Consider the following 20,717-nt stretch of genomic DNA (forward strand, 5'->3'; position numbering starts at 1 on the left):
GGATTGTTACAGTCTTTACCCATTCCCACTCGCCCCTGGGAAAGTATTGCAATGGATTTCATTTTTGATCTCCCGAAGACGTAGAGTGGACACGATGGTATTTGGACTGTTATTGCCAGATTTAGCAAGCAAGCTCATTTCATTCCATTGAAGAAAACAATCAAGCCGGATCATTTAGCGAGATTGTTTATTGCCCAGATATATAAATTACATGGCATGCTTGAGATAATTGTCTCTGATAGAGATCCCCGATTCACGAGTTTGTTTTGGAAGGCTATTCGGGAGAACGTTGGCACACGGTTGCAGTTCTCGTCATCTTTCCACCTGCAGACAAATGGGCAATCTGAGATTGCAAATTCAGTCGTACTGGATTTATTGAAGTCTTACATTTCAGATCAAAAGACTCAAATGGGAAAAGTTTTTGCCCTTGGTGGAATTTGCCTACAATAACACGATTCATTCTTCGACGGGGAAGGCACCATTTGAGATTATTGAAGGTGCTAAGAAGGTTCCATGACACTACTTTTGCCAAGGTCCGGGAGGCTTTAGAGAAATCTCAGGAAAGACACAAAAAGGCAGCAGATCGACACCGTCGCGATTTGAAATTAAAGGAAGACGATTGGGTGCTCTTACGTTTTGAGAAGGCACGCCTGAGAAAGAAAAAGGGAAAGAAGCGGCTTTTTCCAAAGCTTAGCATGAGATACTATGGACCTTTCCAGATAAAAGAAAAGATAAATGATGTCTCCTTTAGACTGAAGCTGCCCGATACTTGGAGAATTCACAATGCTTTTCATGTGAGTCTCTTGAAGCCTTTTAAAGGCGATGTGACTGATGAGCAACTCGAAGTGGAGGAAAGCGAGGAGATACTCGTTCCAGAACAGATACTGGCAGATAAAGATAGAAAGATTAAAGGTAAAGTGCTGAGGTGGTTCTTGGTTAAATTCAAGAACTATCCCGCATTGGATGCGAAGTGGATGGAGGAGGAGGACCTAGCAGATACTCCTCAGATTGTGGAACTTTACCTTGCATCATTTGGTTTAGCATAGTCTACTCGGATAGAACCTCGATTTCAGCATGGGCGAATCTAGTGCAGCGGTTTTGCACAAGAGGGGAGTCACTCTGCTCCTTTATCGACGGATTGCCCCAATATTTTGATATAGAGTCACTAATGTCCCTTTGGGTTTCAGAGATACTACTGAGTTGACAGTATTCTGCTGTATGACTTTATGAATTGGAATTCCCGATAATGAATATGATACTGATTGATTTGTACTTGACTTATTTAAGTGTAGGAACTGATACACGAAATGACTGCAGCATTCGGTCTCATAAATCTCTATAGACATGATTGCAATATGGATTAGTTAATCGGGCATCTGTAAGGTCCCGATTGGATCTAGATGCGATTGCTAAATACGTTGCCGATTAATCATGTTTTGAGATTTGGCATAATTTTTGAATGTGATTTGTCATGTGATGTCCTGTGATGTCAAGTCATGTCCTGTGATGTTGTGTGATGTGACTGTCGATTGGTACATGTGCTAGATGTGTTGTTCCTAGTGCGTCGGTACTAGTAGTCAGTGTCAGCTAAGACATTTTATGGCCTCTGTCTGTTTTGCAGGTGTAATTGAGGGCGATTACAATGCTTTCAAGAGAGGGGTATGTCACAAACTGGTGATGTGGCATTTTCCCCGAACACACTCATACAGGCTGGCAGCAGGGTACAGGCCCGCAAAAAGCGGCGGCAGGCTGACGTGGCAGGTTGTATGGAGTGCTCCGGATTTTGCGGCGTGAAAAGCGCTGACACTGCTGACGTGGCCTGCCGTACGGAAATCCTGCTTTTACGCTGATGAAAGTTCACTGGCTGATTTTAGCAAAGCTTTTGGGCCAGTTGCTTTATTTTAAGAAGCTTTTAAAATTGACAGCTTAAGTGAGTAGACGCTCGCTACTGCTGAACACCCCCCCCCCCGCTGCGCCATCGTTGCCTCCCCCCCCCCCCTCTCGCTGCCCTGGCGCTGCCTCCCGCCCTCGCCTTCCCTTGCACGCAGCCCAGCCTGCCCACCCCCTGCTGCCCGTACCCGCCGCTGCCCCCAGCTCGCCACCCCCCCCCCCCCCCCCCCCCCCCCCCCCCCCCCCCCCCCCCCCCCCCCCCCCCCCCCGCCCCGCCCGCCCGCTGGCTGCCTCTTGAGGTCCCGCACTCCACCCGCCTTATCCGATCTCCCCCCCCCCCCCCGCCCCCCCGCCCGCTGGCTGTCTCTTGAGGTCCCGCACTCCACCCGCCTTATCCGATCTCCCCCCCCCCCCCCCCCCCCCCCCCCCTTCTTCTCCCTGAAGCCTCTTGCACTTGGCTTTGGTAGCACTGTTTCTTTGGACAGTGCTCGGCGCGCTCGGCTGCAGAGTCGCTTCACCGCCCGCTTCGACACAGTAGTAGACACAGATGGAGGCTCCAGCCCCGCCACAGAGGGACTCGTCCGAAGCCCCCTCGCCCGACCCCGCTGAGCCCACCATTCGACTTACTCTTTCGCCGACAGAGCAAGCGAGCGTAACCGCAGAGGTAGAGCGCTTGCAGGCGACTTTTGTCATTTGCAAGATTCTCGGCACCCGACCTAGCAGAGGAGAGCTGCGTGACCTTCTCCAGACCCGCCTTCTCGCAGAGGTGGGCAAGATCTTGGACGTACAGATACTCGGCCGAGGTTACTATCATATAGAGTTTGAGACCTCCGAGATGGCATCCAAGGTCATTGCCATGAGTACATTGACCATCCGTGCAGCACGAGCCTACTTTCGACAGTGGAGACATGGTTTCGACCTGGCTTTGGATGTTCTAGTAGAGAAGACAGACATCCCCATCTCCGTCTACTTTTCGGGTTTGCGGAGGGAGTACTTACCACTTTTGTCCAGGATCGGCTCAGCCATTGGGATTGTCCTGGAGACACCTCGCACAGCAGCCTCAGTAGCTGCCAAGGCGGCTGGCATTCCCTCAGTTCGCATTTTGGTCAGAGACACTCACATGCTCCCGAAGGTTATTCTTCTGCCTTGGGTGAGTGGGGGTTGGTTTAGACAGAGTGTGGAGTATTCGGGCCTCCCGAACCAGTGCTTCATTTGTCGACAGATGGGCCATCTAGCGAAGGCCTGTCCACGGAGGAGGCCTTGACCTACACCACAGCCTCAGCCCCAGCCTGCAAAGGCTGGCCAGCAGACACAGACAGACACAGCGCACACATGCAGAGCCACCCTCTGAGCCTGGGGTCTAGCGGAGGAGGGATGGTAGCAGGTCCGTGGTCGACGACGACAGGGGCCACAGCGACAGCCTAGCACTTAGAGTGGTCCTCAGGCGCCTACTCAGCAGCAGTGGATTCCCACGGGGAACCGGTTTGGTCCTCTTGAGCAGGATGAGGTCCCTGCTCTAGCCCCCACCCCAGCTTCACTCTCGACAGCCCCTCCCCAGTTCCCCCCCTCTTCCTCATCCTCCCCCCCGCCTCTTCCTCCCGCTGCCTCTTCCTCTCGCCCCTCTACCTCTACCGCTCCCCCCCGCCCCTCTTCTCCACCACTCCCCCCTGCTCCTTCTCCCCCCCCTCCCCTTCAGTTCCACAGTCGTCCCAGGGGGCAGGGCCTTCTCTGGCTGCTAGGAGATCTCTTGGCAGTGCCTTTGCCATGAGTTGCTTGGCGAGAGAGGGACAACCTTTCTTGCGGCCCCCTCTAGAGGTGCAGACGTCCCCCCTTGCAGATATCCCTCGAGGTCTGACGAGCATTGACATCCGGCGCCAATGGGATTTCTTCGACTACGACTTCACTTGTTTTCTCGGCGACCCCTTAGCAGACCATGAGGCAGCCTGCTTCAGGGTCCATGTTCTGTTTCTTGCAGCTAGGGGGACAGAGGCCTTGGACTCAGCAGTTGGCTTCGCCTTTCCCCTCTGCGGCAGGGACCCGACAGAGTGGACTCTCGACTCAATGTTGGGATGGTTGCACACACAGGTCCTAGAGTTCTCTCACCACATGGGAGAACTAGGAGTTACAGACTTTCTATAGACTCTGTGGCCATTGGCCAAGTTTGCGGTGACACCTCCAGATTCAGCAGGATGTAGACATTGTGGTTTACTTCTTTGCCGATACACAGTGCTTGCCATGCTATGTATACATTCATGAGGACTCCTTGACAGAGGAGGTTGCTTTACGTACGGCTCGCTCTGCTTGGGCTTGGGCCAGGCACTTGTTGCAGTCACACCTATCTAGGGGACGTTTGGATGCGGATTACTCCCCATCCAAGCCAGCCTCGAAGATAGCCCGTCTAGCTGCTGCGGCAGCATCTGTTCTCTCTCGCTCCCCATGAGGATCATCTCATGGAACGTGCAGGGACTAGGTGGGCCCCAGTTTCAGCGTCAGCGGGGCCGACTGCTTCAGGAGCTTCAGCGCTGCCTTGTGGGAGGAGAGATTGATCTCCTTATGCTTCAGGAGCACCATCTGTGTGAGAGTCGCATTAGACGTTGTGGTCAGCTCCTGCATGGACGATATGACACTTTTTGGTCAGCTGCTTTTGGACCTGGAGGCATCCAGGGTGGGGTATGTATGACTATTGCGGACTCTTTGCAGGAGGCCATTGTGGGCAGAGGGATTATTGTGCCAGGCAGGGCTCAGTGGATTACTATGCAGGTTTAGGGTTGCCTAGTGGGCTTCTTGAACATCTATGCGCCCAATGTGGCGAGTGCTTGAGCAAAGTTTTGGTCACAGATAGTTGAGCCTCTGTTGTAGGCAGAACACTGGTGCATAGGAGGGGACTTCAACATGTTGGAGGACCCTTTTGACAGGAGTGGTGGTAGCCGCGCTACTGTGCATGGAGTCGAGGTGGTAGCTTGGGAGAGGTTTTGTATGACTCTGAGGGTCTCGGATGCTTGGCAGCACTCTAGTTTTGTGAGGCCCCCAGACAACCTTGCCTTCTCTCGTTCGGACCGCATAGTGGGAGGAGTGAATCTATCGCGGATAGATCGCTTCTACACTAGTGACCATTTGAGTGACTTGAGAGGGACAGTGGGCATTCTAGCAGGTACTTCCTTCTCGGACCATGCACCAGTGATCCTCACAGTGGCAGACAGGCAGAGGAGTAGGAGCACGATGCTTCGCATCCCAGAGAGGGTCTTGTTGGACTCAGCACTCAGAGAGCGGGTAGCGGCTCTCTGGACAGAGAGGTTGGATAGGCAGGATTCTCCTGCTGACAGAGTGGCCTCAGGCCTAGCTCAGATTAGACGTTTTTTTCTCCAGGAGTCTCTGGCTCGTCGGGCTGCAGCGAGAGAGGAGGAGCAGCGTCTCAGACGGGGCATTGCTTCGCTACAGAGGATGCAGGAGCAACATCCAGACAGTCCTTGGATGGAGGAGCAGCTACAACAGGCTCGTCAGGAGCTTGTTAGCACAGAGGAGAGGCGACATGAGTTTGCTTTCCGCCGACAGGCAGCTCAGTGGACCCAGGTGGGCGACAGAGTGACGAGTGCTTTCTTTGAGGCAGTGGGACCTCGGCATTCGCATGCCAAGGTAAGTCAGTTGAGGAGGCCCTACGGGTCAGTTGCTTTTGAGCCCGAGGATATGCGTGGAATTGCTACTGACTTTTACCGTGAGTTATTGTTTGCAGAGCCCTAGTCAGAGCGTTAGGATGCATGCAGGGAGTAGGTTTGGGCACAAATGCCTTGTCTTGTGACCGAGGAGATGCGTCAGAGGCTTGAGCTACCACTTCAGCTTGAGGAGCTGCACACGGCTCTTAGGGCCCTCCCCCGTGGTAGCTGTCCAGGTGAGGATGGACTGACTCCCAATTTTTTCTTGGAGTACTGGGACCTGCTTGGCCCAGATCTTTGTAGTGCTTTTCAGTACATTTTGCACACAGGAGTGATGCCTGACAGCATGAGTGAGGGCCTGATCTACCTCATTCCCAAGGAGGGTGGCTCCTTGGATGAGATCCGACAGTGGCGTCCCATCACCATCCTCAACTCAGCCTACAAAATTCTTGCCAAGGCTCTGAGTTTGAGGATTCAGCCACTTCTAGAGAGCCTTATACATGAGACTCAGACAGGTTTTGTCAAGGAACGCAGTATCCTTGACAACATCTTTACTTTTTGGGAGGCTTCTGCCCTGGCACGGCTCCGTGGTGAGGACCTAGTGATTCTTCTTTTTGATTTTGAGAAGGCATAAGACAGAGTTGACTGGGACTTGCTAGAGGGCACTCTACGCAGGATGGGCTTCTCAGATGCTTGGATCAGAGGGGTGTCAGCTTCGTACAGACAGGCTCACAGTCAGGTACTTTTGGCGGGAGGTAGAGGTGATCGCTTCATGCTCACACGTTCGGTCAGACAAGGTTGTCCTCTTGCCTCCTCCTCCTTTCTGTTCTATGCGGAGGCGATGAGCAGGTTTTTGGTGTCACAGCAGGTTGGTCTACGGGGCTTAGCACTCCCTATTCGGGGAGATGAGCTTGTGGACGCTGAGTTTGCCGACGACTCAGCCTTGTACTTAGATGGCCAGGAGGCCAACCTTCACAGGTGTGGGCAGGCTCTGGAGACCTTCTGTTGTGCATCGGGGGCACTGATCAACTGGAGAAAGACAGTGGCTTTCTCGGTTGGTAGTGCTTCTGTACCCGATTGGATGCCAAGTGAGGGTTTTAGGTGGATTCCCCCAGGGACTGCAGTTTGGTACTTGGGCTGTACCCGATTGGATGCCAAGTGAGGGTTTTAGGTGGATTCCCCTAGGGACTGCAGTTTGTTTATAGGGAGGGCTTGGGATCATTGACCCAACACAACAGAGCAGAGCCCTTCTTGGGAAGTTCATCGTCAGAGGACTTCTTCCAGGTGAGGAGCCCTGGAAGGAGTTCTTGCTACATCGGCTTTGTGCTAGGGTGCCTCAGGCAGGAGGCCCCTGGCAACCTTCGACCAGATGGATCTTCATAGAGATGCGCAGAGTTGGTTTGAGCAGGAGACTGGAGGACCGCTTCGCTGTGAGTCTGCTTCGATCTTGGGAGCTCTTGCGGCGAGGCCTGGAGCAGAGACAGCCTACTTGCACGGAGGAGCGCCTACTGCAGTCCCTTGTCTGGAACCCCATGGTTAGCACTGAGAGAGGCCACTTGGTTGGTAGTCGGCCTCATGTTTCCTGGGGTCCCATGGCAACGGGTCCAGCGCGCTCTTTAGGTGACTGGTTAGAGTTCACAGGCTTGTCAGAGGAGGTGCAGGGTTTCTAGCTACAGGGCATGAGAGGGGTGCAGAGCATGTGCTAGGACATCTCAGAGGCAGTTCCAGATGAGTGCCTCATGCCTCTCGAGCCATTAGCACCCAGGTGGATGGGAGCCTTCACACGACTGGAGGTTCTCATCTCCGTTAGGGCCTGCTTAGAGACTGTTCCATCCCTTTTATTCGAGCTTCAGGGTGGGGGATGCCTACAGCGAGTTGTAGTAGAGGCCCCACAGGTGGCAGAGTGCTGTTTTCAGAGGATCCGAGTAGTGGGCATCTGTGGGAGGACTTGTGTCATAGATCCTGACCCAGCAGCTCTTGAGACTGGACACTGGAGGCTGTGGGCTTGGGAGTGTTGTCCACTAGCACGAGTACAGTGGGATCCTGGTGAGTGGCTCTGGAGGGACCCCTTCTCTTCTGCAGACCACCCAGGAGTCCCTTTCTTTCAGTACATTGTTCGACTGGGACGTCATATACTAGCAGCACAGAGAGAGGCCCGCCCCGCTGCAGCACCTCATTGGCAGGAGGAGGGTCTCACAGCTGAGTTCTTGGCAGCCTTCTGGGAGAGGTGGTGGGACTCTAGACAGCCGAGGCAAGTCACCTTGTTTCTGTGGCTGGTCGTACACAGAGCTACAGCAGTTGGGAGCTGGCTAGTGCATAGGGGTCTCTCGGCCGCATGTGCAGCTTGTGACCATCTTGTGGAGAGTCAGCGTCACTGTCTTTGGGACTGTCCCTCGGCCCAGCAGGTGTGGCTACGAGTTCTTCGGCTCATGCTTGCTCTCTCCACGGCTCGACAGTACACTTGGGGAGCAACGGCTTGGTCCACCCTCTCAGGCCCGGCACTTCAGTTTGAGCTATCTTCCACCAGTAGGATGATAGTGATGCAGGAGGGGCGACCTACACTCTAGCCTCCTACAGAGCTTACTCCACAGGAGTGGTGCAGTGAGAGAGAGGAGTGTTGGGAGCTCATCAGTGGCCTGACACTCTTGTTCATCTGGCGGGCACGTTGCTTCCGCATCTTTGAGGCTCGCCCTGTGCCACCAACAGAGACTGTTCGCGAGTTTTGGCTAGAGCTGATCCATGCTCTCAGAGGACAGCTTGAGGGACTACAGGGCAGCTCGGACCGCATGCGGGAGCGTAGAGAGGCTTTCCTTTGACTCTGGCGTCCTGGGCCTTTTTACAGCATGGTCCATGGAGTACTCCGATGGCATTACCGACCACCAGTGTGGATTTTCCCTCCTCCCATTTCTTGATTTAGCCCCATTGTACATATGCTGGTTTTTTCATTGGGAGAGTCTCCCAACATGGTTGTTGTAGCCCTCTCTTGAAGAGGTGGTTGTAGCCCTATGGGCAGTTTCAGTAACTAATAGAAGGATCTTTTTCTTGAAAAATAAAATAAAATTGACAGCTTTTGGGGCTCTGCTTTTGGGCATCCCTTGTAACCAATAAATAATTGGGCAGGGCCCGACTTCTCAGAGCATCTGAACGCAGAGTCTGAGAGTGAGCACCCTACCACTCTCTTGTACTTTGAACACAGATTAATACAAAAAGAAATACCGAAAGGGGCGCAAGTCTTTGGGGCCAATATCTCTAGGCTCGGAACTACGCCGGTGGGCCGTGTCGACTCAAGTGTGAATTGTGAACTGTTTTGAAGTGAATCTCTGCTCTGTCGTGGTAGAATCTTGACTTTGGGTGTCCAAGTTTGTTACACCCCGTCTGATGGGGCCCAAGTGACATAAAGGCATTAAAATAAAGCAAGGCCACACACACACGTGGAAAGACTGGTGACGTGGCAACTGTACAGAATTCTGGATTTTACGGTGACTGATGACGTGGCATTTGTACGGAATTCCTGACGTGACAACTGTACGGGATTTCGGATTTTCTGTTGATTGTTGACGTGGCAGAACTGTACGGATTTCCGCATTTCACGCTGGCTGATGACGTGGCAGCTTGTACGGATTTCCGTGATTTGCGCTGGCTGATTTTCAATGCTAGCTTTTGGGCCAGTTGCTTTTGAGTTTGAAGCTTTCCACTGTAAATGCTTTTAATGGCCAAGGGCCTTTAAATATGAGTCTAAGGCTCATTCTCTGGCACACTTCTGGGAGAAGGTGCAGAGCGTGGAGTACCGGCTTGTACTGTGTTGATGCAATATAAAGAAATACCGAAAGGGGCACCAAGGTTTGGGGCCAATGCTCTCTGGGGTGGAATTTTTCCACTTCGTGTCGCGTGGTCTCTTAGTTTAGTTGTTATTGAAGTGCTAAAAGTTTGTTCAGTTTGTTCTTTTCTATTGGCACGTGGTGCCCGTCTTGTGACATAGCTTACCTTTCTGTTCTTTTCTTATGCTTTGGGACCTAATGGTAGCCCCACTGGCCCCGCCTGTCCACTGGCACTTCAATGGCCGAAATTCTCTGATGAACCATCAGCTGATTCCCTTGCTTTGTCGGAACCCTTGGATGCACCATCATTTGATTTCCTTACTTCTCCGGAATCCTTTGATGAACTTCTATCTGGCTCCCTTGGTTCTTTCTCTTCATTGGAAGATTGTTGCCCGGTTGAGGTGGACATTGGCTTGTCTATAGAATACGTCAATGAGCCAGCGTGCAATCCAAAACCTTGCTTGGCATGTCCCATAAGTCTTTGAATGGAGTTTGACTTCTGTTGCAGACAATACCGTTGAATCTCTTTTGACAATCCAAAGCAAAACCGCTGAATCTGGTTCTTCAAAGTGACCCTCCAAAATGAGGACATTGGCAAGAGGTATCCAAAATCCTTTGGCAGTAGTCATCCAACGTGTCTTTCTTGGTCATTCTCAGATGATGCCAAGCCGTGATGACATCTTCTTTATATTCTTCCATTATCCAAGCATAAGTGAAAATTCTCTTGAGATTTACTCACTTCTTAGGTGCTTCTCTGTGCAGCAATAGAGTTACCACTATGTCTGTGCATTTCCTTTCAAGTAAGATGCTGTCCTTCGCACCTTGAAGCGTTCCAAAAACCGACCTTCAGAGAAGGCGACGTCAAACTGTTGTATGAACTCAAGGGCTCGATGGGTGTCTTGGTAGCCTGAAAATGTATCAAACTTGATTGTCTTCTAGTTCTTGCTCTCACTGTCAAAAGAGGACGGGCTCTCCTCCTATGAGCTGCTAGACGGCCTCCCATGCCTTCTGGACTTTTTCAAAAATTCGCTTTTCTTGCTTTTTTTCCACTTCATCCACTTTTTGTCATCCTCTTTGGAACTAGAGGACGACAAACTGTCGGAACTCTTTGAAGACGAAGAAAAATCTGGGACATCCTCAAAACGAACACAGTTCTGGATCTGCTTACCACCTCAAAAGTCGACTTCTAGTACAAGTAACCGGGGAAATCCGCTCATTTCCTCTTCTTCCAAGAGTGCTTTAAGCCTTTTGTTACCTGGTTCATCTTCTTTTCAAGAGGTTTGCCAAACTCTTTCTGCGAGTACAATTTCTGCTTTCTGCGCTCGGCTTTTCTTTCAACTTCCCTACCGTCTTGAGAGGAGAATCGACTGCCTCTCGCCATCTCGACTGAATCTATCAATCGAGTAATTCCTCAGGTGATTCACATATTTTGGATCTTTGGAGTACTTGATCAATCTTTTCAGACAGTTCCCACGGTGGGTTTCATCTTTTCTTCATCTCCCCACAGACTAAAGGTCAAAGGAGTGTCGTTTCTATCAGATTCTCCGCGAGAACCCATGTGTGCTGCAGAAAGGATTGGATCCTCCGAAGAATCGTTCTTGGCTCTGATACCATTGTTACAGGCTTAGACACTCCAAGCGAGAAATCAATAGCAACACGAACAAAATCTGCAAATAACTGAACTTGACTAGAGAGAGAGAGAGAGAGAGAGAGAGAGAGAGAGAGAGAGAGAGAGAGAGAGAGAGAGAGAGAGAGAGAGAGAGATTTTTTAACGTCTATAAAGAGGCCGATTTGAGACAAATCAAAGTACATGAGGTGGGTGTCCTCTGTGTATCCATAAAGGATAAAAGGGTACAAAAGTAAAAGTAAACTATCCTGTGTAATGTCTGGGGGGAGGTGATACAAAGAGGGTGGGGGTGGAGCTCCAAAAACTGGGGGAGAGATGCAATCCTATATGCTGTGGTAAATACAATCATGAGATGCTATCCTATCTCTAACTCCATCGAGTCCCATAATTAGGGTGTAATACATGATGCATGGATGGGTAGGGTGCGGACAATCCGCGTAAGATGGCGGCTGGATCTGCACACACACAGAGAGAGAGAGAGAGAGAGAGAGAGAGAGAGAGAGAGAGAGAGAGAGAGAGGGGGGGGGGAGAAATGAAATGCTATATTAAACATCTTCAAAAGGCCAAAATGACCTATGAGACCAAACGGATACAATCTTGGTGGATCTAATACAATGTCTGGGTACAAAATAAAATGAAATAAAATAAAAGCTAAAATGAACGTCAGTGTCCGAGGATGTCCGGCATTGGGCGCTGTCCGAGGATGTACTGCATCGGTCGCTGAAGAACATCGTCAATGTCTGCCTGTGTAAATAGTCATACAGGAGGTCTCCCATGTCGTGTTAGAAAAGTCCTGATTCTCTGATGGAACCTCCATCGATATCGTGGTGGCCCTAGTAGATGTGGGCGTCTAGCTCTCCCAAGCTCAATGGCTTTGTCAGTCAATATACCTCGGGTATAGGTGGACTCTAAAGTCTGCTGTGAAGCTTGCTCATTTGACTGTCGAGTTTCTGCTTTAAAGAAGTCAATCATCTTCCGTTGTGAATCTCTCCCATTGTCTAATCTCCTCAAGAGACTCACCCTGTGTCTGCGCAGCTCTAGCAAAAACAAGCCGAGCCATCTCCTATCTTGATATCTCATGGCTCTAGCCAGTGGTCCAAAGCCCTCTCTGAATAGATAGTGAGAGCGGCCTCGTATCTCATAGGATACGGGACATTGACATATGTCGACATTGAGGCGCAACTTCGTCCTCAGATGCGCTGGCCCCAAAGACTGCAGCCCCTTTTGATATTTCTGTATTATTGCCTCTGTACAACTCCCGAGGGTCCACCTCTCTCCGAGACTCTGTGTCCAGATGCTTTGCGGAAGAGTGGCCCTTTGGGCTCGTTTAAACTTACAAAGGATGCCCAAAAGTAGAGCCCCAAAAAGAATCAGGTCCAAGAGCACTTATACCCAAAAGCATCTGCTCCAAAAGCTCCACGTAAAACTGCCAGCACATTTTTTAGAAATCTGTACAGCCTGCCACGTAAGCACTGTCAGCATAAATCATGGAGCTGCCATGTCAGCATGTCAATGCATTTTAGCTTTTGGCGCTTGAATTTTAGGCCCCTTAACCGGTGTTCCATAAGTTCTTTAAGTTGGTAAGGGTTAGGTTTAACCCCCCTTTAGGCCTCTCGCTCAAATCTGCAGGGTTCAGTTCCTATTATCCACTCGGCCATTTTTCTTCCAATTCGGCAGGCCACATCATTACTTTGTGACATGGGCTGGTTTCGATATACTGGGATGGCCTTAGAGCATGCTCGATAGAAACTCGACATCAATGAAATGAAGCCAACACCTTTCAAAAATTAGGATGGCTTAATTTCTTGACGGTTGCTCGCTGCTGCTGTTTGACACCTCCCCTTGCTGCGCCATCGCTGCCCCCCCCCCCCCCCCCGCTGTCCCTGCTCGCCCGTGTGCTGCCCATCCCGCTGCCCTGCTTGCCCGCCTGCTGCCCCCCCCGCTATCCCTGCTCGCGCTGCCCACCCACTGCCCCTGCTCGCCCGCTCGCGCTGCCTGCAGCTCCCGCCTGCACACTCAACCCCCCCCCCCCCCCCCCCCCCCCCCCCCCCCTGCTGCCGCCTTTACACCCCCCTCTCCTGCTTTCCTTGTTCCCCCAAGGTTTTTCTGCACGTTGGATTGAGCCGCATTGACCTCCTTGGGCAGTGCTAGGCGCACCTTTTTGCAGTTTCTCCCCGCCGTCAGTTCTTCCGCCACAGCAGTAGACACAGATAGAGGCTCCAGCTCCACCACAGAGGGACTCGTCCGAAGCCCCCTCGCCCGACCCCGCTGAGCCCACCATTCGACTTGCTCTTTCGCCGACAGAGCAATCGAGCCTAGCCGCAGAGGTAGAGCGATTGCAGGCGACTTCGGTCATCTGCAAGATTCTCGGCACTCGACCTAGTAGAGGAGCTGCGTGACCTTCTCCAAGCCCGCCTTTTCGCAGAGGTGGGCAGGATCTTGGACGTACAGATACTCGGACGTGGTTACTACCAGATCGAGTTTGAGACTTTTGAGATGGCGTCCAAGGTCATCGCCATGAGTCCACTGACCATCTGAGCAGCACGTGCCCACTTTCGACAGTGGAGACATGGTTTCGACCCTGCTTCGGATGTTCTAGTAGAGGAGGCAAACATCCCCATCTCTGTTTGCTTTTCGGGTTTGCGGAGGGAGTACTTACCACTTCTGTCCAGGATAGGCTCAGCTATTGGGACTGTCCTGGAGACACCTCGCACGACAGCCTCAGTAGCTGCCAAGGCGGTTGGCATTCCCTCAGTTCGCGTTTTGGTCAGAGACACTCACACGCTCCCGAAGGTTATCTTTCTGCCTCGGTCGAGTGGGGGTTGGTTCAGACAGAGTGTGGAGTATTTGGGCCTTCCGAACCAGTGCTTCATTTGTCGACAGATGGGCCATCTAGCGAAGGCCTGTCCACGGAGGAGGCCTCGACCTACACCACAGCCTCAACCCCAGCCTGCCAGGGCTGGCCAGCAGACACAGCCAGAGACACAGCGGACATAGGCAGAGCCACCCTCGGAGCCTGGGGCTCCAGTGGAGGAGGGATGGTAGTAGGTCCGTGGTAGACGTCGCCAGGGGCCACAGCGTCTGACTGGCACTGAGAGTGGTCCTCAGGCACCTACTCAGCAGCAGTGGGTTCTCACGGGGAACCGTTTTGGTCCTCTAGAGCAGGATGAGGTCCCTGCCCCAACCCCTTCCCCAGCTTCACCCTCGACAGCCCCTCCCCCCCCAGAGTTCCCTCCATCTTCCTCATCCTTTCCCCCCCCCCCCCCCCGCCTCCTGCTCCCGCTGCCTCTTCCCCCCGCCCTTCTGCCTTTGTTGCTCCTTCCCGCCCCTTCTCCACCGCTCCCCCCATCTCCCTCTCCCCCCCCCTCCTTCTTCAATTCCACATTCGACCCAGGGGGTAGGGCCTTCTCCTGCGGCTAGGAGATCTCTTGGTAGTGCCTTTGCCACGAGTCGCTTAGCGAGAGAGGGACAACCTTTCCTACGGCCCCCTCTGTAGGTATAGACATCTTCCCTTGCAGCTATCCCTCGTGGTCTGACGAGCATTGACATCCGGCGCCGATGGGACTTCTTCGACTACGGCTTTACTCGTTTTCTCGGCGACCCCTCAGCAGACCATGAGGCAGCCTGCTTCAGGATCCACGTTCTGTTCCTTGCCGCTAGGGGGACAGAGGCCTTGGACTCAGCAATTGGCTTCTCCTTCGCCCTCTGCTGCAGAGACCAGACAGAGTGGACTCTCGACTCAATGTTGGGATGGTTGCACACACAGGTACTAGAGTTCTCTCACCACACGGGGAAACTAGGAGTTACAGATTTGCTTCAGACTTTGTGGCCATTGGCCAAGTTTGCGGTGACACCTCCAGACTCAGCAGGATGTAGACACATTGTGGTTTACTTCTTTGCCGATACACAGTGCTTGCCATGCTATGTATACATTCATGAGGACTCCTGGACAGAGGAGGTGGCTTTACGTACGGCTCGCTCTGCTTGGGCTTGGGCCAGGCACTCGTTGCAGTCACGTCTATCTAGAGGACGCTCGGATGCGGATTACTCCCCATCCAAGCCAGCCTCGAAGATAGCCCGTCTAGCTGCTGCGGCAGCATCTGTTCTCTCTCGCTCTCCATGAGGATCGTCTCATGGAACGTCAGGGACTAGGTGGGCCCCAGTTTCAGCGCCAGCGGGGCCGACTGCGTTAGGAGCTTCAGCGTTGTCTTGTGGGAGGAGAGATTGATCTCCTTATGCTTCAGGAGCACCATCTGTGTGAGAGCCGCATCAGACGTTGTGGTCAGCTCTTGCGTGGACGATACGATACTTTTTGGTCAGCTGGTTTTGAACCTGGAGGCATCCAGGGTGGGGTATGTATGACTATTGCTGACTCTTTGCAGCAGGCCATAGTGGGCAGAGGGATCATTGTGCCAGGCAGGGCTCAGTGGATTACTATGCAGGTTCAGGGTGGCCTAGTGGGTTTCTTGAACATCTATGCGCCCAATGTGGCGAGTGCTCGTGCAGCGTTTTGGTCACAGATAGCTGAGTCTCTGCCGCAGGCAGAGCATTGGTGCATAGGGGGGGACTTCAACTTGCTGGAGGACCCTTCTGACAGGATTGGTGGTAGCCATGCTACTATGCATGGAGTTGAGTTGGCAGCTTGGGAGAGGCTTTGTATGACTTTGAGGGTCTCGGATGCTTGGCAGCACTTTGGTTTTGTGAGGCCCCCAGATAGCCTGGCCTTCTCTCGATCGGACCGCAGAGTGGGAGGAGTGAATCTATCGCGGATAGATCGCTTCTACACTAGTGACCACTTCAGTGACTTGGGAGGGACAGTGGACATCCTGGCAGGGACCTCCTTCTTGGACCATGCACCAGTGATCCTCACAGTAGCCGACAGACAGAGGAGTGGAAGCACGCTGCTTCGCATCCCAGAGAGGGTCTTGTTGGACTCAGCACTCAGAGAGAGGGTAAAGGCTCTCTGGATAGAGGGCTTGGACAGGCAGGACTCTCCTGCTGACAGAGTGGCCGCAGGCCTAGCACAGATTAGTCGTCTTTTTCTCCAGGAGTCTTTGGCTCGCCGGGCTGTAGCGAGAGAGGAGGAGCAGCGTCTTAGACGTGGCATTGCTTCGTTACAGAGGATGCAGGAGTAGCAGCCAGACAGTCCCTGGTTGGAGGAGCAGTTACAATAGGCTCGACAGGAGCTTGCTAGCACAGAGGAGAGGCGACATGAGTTTGCTTTCCTCCGACAGGCATCTCAGTGTACCCAGGTGGGCGACAGAGTGACTGGTGCTTTCTTTGAGGCAATGGGACCTCGGCATTCGCATGCCAAGGTCAGTCAGTTGAGGAAGCCCGATGGGTCAGTTGCTATTGAGCCCGAGGATATGCGTGCAATTGCTACTGACTTTTACCGTGAGTTACTGTCTGCAGAGTCCCAGTCAACGCGTCAGGATGCATGCAGGGAGCAGGTTTGGGCACAGATGCCTTGTCTTGTGACTGAGGAGATGCGTCAGAGGCTTGAGCTGCCACTTCAGCTTGAGGAGCTGCACATGGCTCTTAGGGCCCTCCCCCGTGGTAGTTGTCCAGGTGAGGATGGGCTGACTGCCAGTTTTTTCTTGGAGTACTGGGACCTGCTTGGCCCAGATCTCTGCAGTGCTTTTCAGTACATTTTGCACACAGGGGTGATGCCTGATTGCATGAGTGAGGGCCTGATCTACCTCATTCCCAAGGAGGGTGGCTCCTTGGATGAGATTCGACAGTGGCACTCCATCACCATTCTCAACTCAGCCTACAAAATTCTTGCCAAGGCTCTGAGTTTGAGGATTCAGCCACTTCTGGAGAGTCTGATACATGGGACTCAGACAGGTTTTGTCAAGGAACGGAGTATCCTTGACAACATCTTTACCTTTTGGGAGGCCTCTGCCCTGGCACGGCTCCGTGGTGAGGACCTCGTGATCCTTCTTCTCGATTTTGAGAAGGCATACGAGAGAGTTGACTGGGACTTTCTAGAGGGCACTCTACGCAGGATGGGCTTCTCAGATGCTTGGATCAGAGGGGTGTCAGCTTTGTACAGGCAGGCTCATAGTCAGGTACTCTTGGCAGGAGGGAGATGTGATCGCTTCAAGCTGACAGGCTCGGTCAGACAGGGCTGTGCTCTTGCCCCCTTCCTCTTTCTATTTTATGCGGAGGCGATGAGCAGGTTTTTGGTGTCGCAGCAGGTTGGTCTACGGGGCTTAGCACTCCCTATTCGGGGAGATGAGCTACTGGACGCTGAGTTTGCCGATGACTCAGCCTTGTACTTAGATGGCCAGGAGGCCAACCTCCACAGGTGTGAGAAGGCTCTGGAGACTTTCTGTTGTGCATCGGGCGCACTAATCAACTGGAGAAAGACAGTGGCTTTCTCGGTTGGTAGTGCTCCTGTGCCAGACTGGATGCTAGGAGAGGGTTTCAGGTGGATCCCCCCCAGGGACTGTAGTTCGGTACGTAGGCTGTCAGGTTGGTTTGGACTTGTCTCCCGAGGAGCAGATTGCTCCCCTTCCCCTGTCTATCAGGAGAAAGTTGTTACACTGGAGCTCAGCACGACTTTCTTTGGCTGGCAGAGTAGTAGTTGCCAACCAGGTGTTGTTGGCGACTATGTGGTACATCACTTCCTGCTGGATCTTCTCGAGTTCTTGTATCAACAAGGTAGAGAGGCTGATCAGGAACTTCCTTTGGTCAGGACGTGACACTCAGATAGCTCGACCAAGGTAGCTTGGCAGGTCATCACTCTTCCTTGTTCACAGGGAGGGCTTGGGATCATTGATCCAGCACAGCAGAGCAGAGCCCTTCTTGGGAAGTTCATCGTTTGAGGACTTCTTCCAGGTGAGGAGCCCTGTAAGGAGTTCTTGCTACAGCGGCTTCGTGCTAGGGTGTCTCAGGCAAGAGGCCCTTGGCAGCCTTCGACCAGATGGATCTTTACAGATATGCGTAGAGTTGGTCTGAGCAGGAGACTTGAGGACCGCTTCGTTGTGAGTATGCTTCGATCTTGAGAGCACTTGCGGCGTGGCCTGGAGCAGAGACAGCCTACGTGCACGGAGGAGCGCCTACGGCAGCCCCTCGTCTGGAACCCCATGGTTAGCACTCACAGAGGCCACTTGGTTGGTAGTCGGCCTCATGTTTCCTGGGGTCCCATGGCAGCAGGTCCAGCGCGCTCTTTAGGTGACTGGCTAGAGTTCACAGGTTTGTCAAAATAGGTCCAGGGCCTTCAGTTACAGGGCATGAGAGGGGTGCAGAGCATGTGCCAGGACATCACAGAGTCAGTTCCAGCAGAGTGGCTCACGCCCCTCGAGCCAGTAGCACCCCGGTGGATGGGAGCCTTCACACGACTGGAGGTTCTCATCTCAGTCAGGGCCTGCTCAGAGACTGTCCCAACTCTTTTCTTCGAGCTTCAGGGTGGGGGACGCCTTCAGCGAGTTGCAATAGAGGCCCCGCAGGTAGCAGAGTGCTGTTTTCAAAGGATCCGAGTAGTGGGCATCTGTGGGAGGACCGTTGTCATAGACCCTGACCCAGCAGCTCTTGAGACTGGACACTGGATGCTGTGGGCTTGGGGGTGTTGTCCACTGGCACGAGTACAGTGGGATCTTGGTGAGTGGCTATGGAGGGATCCCTTCTCTTCGGCAGACCACCCAGGAGTCCCGTTCTTTCAGTACACTGTTCGACTGGGACGTCATATACTAGCAGCACAGAGAGAGGCCTGCCCCGCTCCAGCACCTCATTGGTAGGAGGAGGGGCTCACAGCTAAGTTCTTGGCAGTTTTTTGGGAGAGGTTGTGGGACTCCAGACAGCCGAGGCGAGTCACCTTGTTTCAGTGGCTGGTCGCACACAGAGCTACAGCAGTCAGGAGCTGGCTAGTGCATAGTGGTCTCTCGGCCGCATGTGCAGCTTGTGACCACCTTGTGGAGAGTCAGCGTCACTGTCTTTGGGACTGTCCCTCGGCCCAGCAGGTGTGGCTACGAGTTCTTCGGCTCATGCTTGCTCTCTCCACGGCTCGACAGTACACTTGGGGAGCAACGGCTTGGTCCACCCTCTCAGGCCCGGCACTTCAGTTTGAGCTATCTTCCACCAGTAGGATGATAGTGATGCAGGAGGGGTGACCTACACTCCAGCCTGCTACAGAGCTTACTCCATAGGAGTGGTGCAGTGAGAGAGAGGAGTGTTGGGAGCTCATCAGTGGCCTGGCACTCTGGTTCATCTGGCGGGCCCGCTGCTTCCGCATCTTTGAGGCTCGCCCCGTGCCACCAGCAGAGACTGTTCGTGACTTCTGGCTAGAGCTGATCCACACTCTCAGAGGACAGTTTGAGGGACTACAGGGCAGCTCCGACCGCATGCGGAAGCACAAAGAGGCTTTCCTACGACTCTGGCGTCCTGGGCCTTTCTACACCATGGTCCAGGGTGTACTCCGATGGCACTACCGACCACCTGTGTGGCTTTTCCCTCCCCCCATTTCTTGATTTAGCCCCATTGTACATATGCTGGTTTTTTCATTGGGAGGGTCTCCCACCATGGTTGTTGTAGCCCTCTCTTGAAGATGTGGTTGTAGCCCTATGGGCAGTTTCAGTAACTAATAGAAGGATCATTTTCTTGAAAAATAAATAAATTAGGATGGCTTGCCAGAGGATTGCACACCTATTGGTCAGGTATCTAACCTGCAGGTGAAGCTTGGCGATGAGAAATTTAAAGCCAGCTTCTTAGTCAGGGTCCTACAGCATGTTGCCAGGGGCTGAGGTAATCCATGATTATGCAAATCAAAATCATATTGCAAGGCTGGACTAGAAGAATCCAGATCAAAACTAAAAACAACACAACGTGGACGAGAACACTAAAGCTTGAAGAGCTGTGTCAGAAGTACAATTCTAGAAATATAGAAAAGTTGTTAGCTTTGCTAAACATCTTTCCCCTATAGCTGACATAGATCACTCAGTGATGGATAGTGTTGTCAGAGTAGAGGAAGAGCATCAACACTATCAAAATCACTGCACAAAGCTGAATGAAGGTCAAAGGTGAGGGTATTTTAACTGGAAGCCAATGCAGACACGCACTGAAGGACCAGTATATTAGTTCATTGACATTATTTGCTAGAGTTCACTAATTCTTTACACTGTTTTTTCTGAGGTGAAATTCCCTCATGGATATGCTGAAAATTGGTCTTTTCCACAAGCAAGCAACTGCTTTGTTGCCAACGTTTCAAAGTGCTAGTACACTCTCCGTCTCTCATCTGAACTGTCTAGATCTTGTAACCTCAAAACCTAGTCAGATTGTTCCACTGTTTTTAAGTTTAATATATGACATCTCTATGTCTGTCTAAGACTTGTAGGAATTGGAACAACTTACTTTTGCGACCAACTGTTTGCTTTTATGTACAGGAAATTTTAGTCGCTTTTTTTATTAGCAGTACCAACATCCACTCCTTTGTTTTGAACAACATACTATTTTCATTGTAAATTAGTTGCATTCAAGGCTCATCTTTCTTGCAATAAAATGGAAAATCTTTTGTTTTGTGTCCTTTTTGCAGGTTCTTCGAGAACTTCGTGAAGAGACATCTTCTATGAGGGGAAGTCAAATGCAGGCATGTCCTAAAGCCTTGCACCTCACTATCAATGGCAGTGTTGACAAAATGAGAAGACCTGCTTATGATATTGAAGCTGTCTGAATTTAAACAGCAGCTGCATGCAATCGAAGTGTTTAAATGTGTTTGGTTTTTGCAATCACAAT

At 52.2% G+C, this 20,717-nt stretch overlaps 1 protein-coding gene across 1 annotated transcript in view; it reads left to right on the forward strand.

Annotated features, from left to right (window-relative positions):
* Positions 1 to 20,717, forward strand: part of LOC147459112 (uncharacterized) — a 75,569-nt gene that overhangs the window by 11,717 nt on the left and 43,135 nt on the right. Inside the window, exon 2 of the mRNA XM_086510448.1 lies at positions 20,518 to 20,571. Within this exon, the coding sequence (XP_086366574.1) occupies positions 20,518 to 20,571 (54 nt within the window). The remainder of the gene's footprint in view (positions 1 to 20,517; positions 20,572 to 20,717) is intronic.

The sequence above is a fragment of the Adiantum capillus-veneris genome, chromosome 4 (genome assembly GCF_014529385.1).
Source record: "Adiantum capillus-veneris isolate H3 chromosome 4, ASM1452938v2, whole genome shotgun sequence".
NCBI classification, from domain to species: domain Eukaryota; kingdom Viridiplantae; phylum Streptophyta; class Polypodiopsida; order Polypodiales; family Pteridaceae; genus Adiantum; species Adiantum capillus-veneris.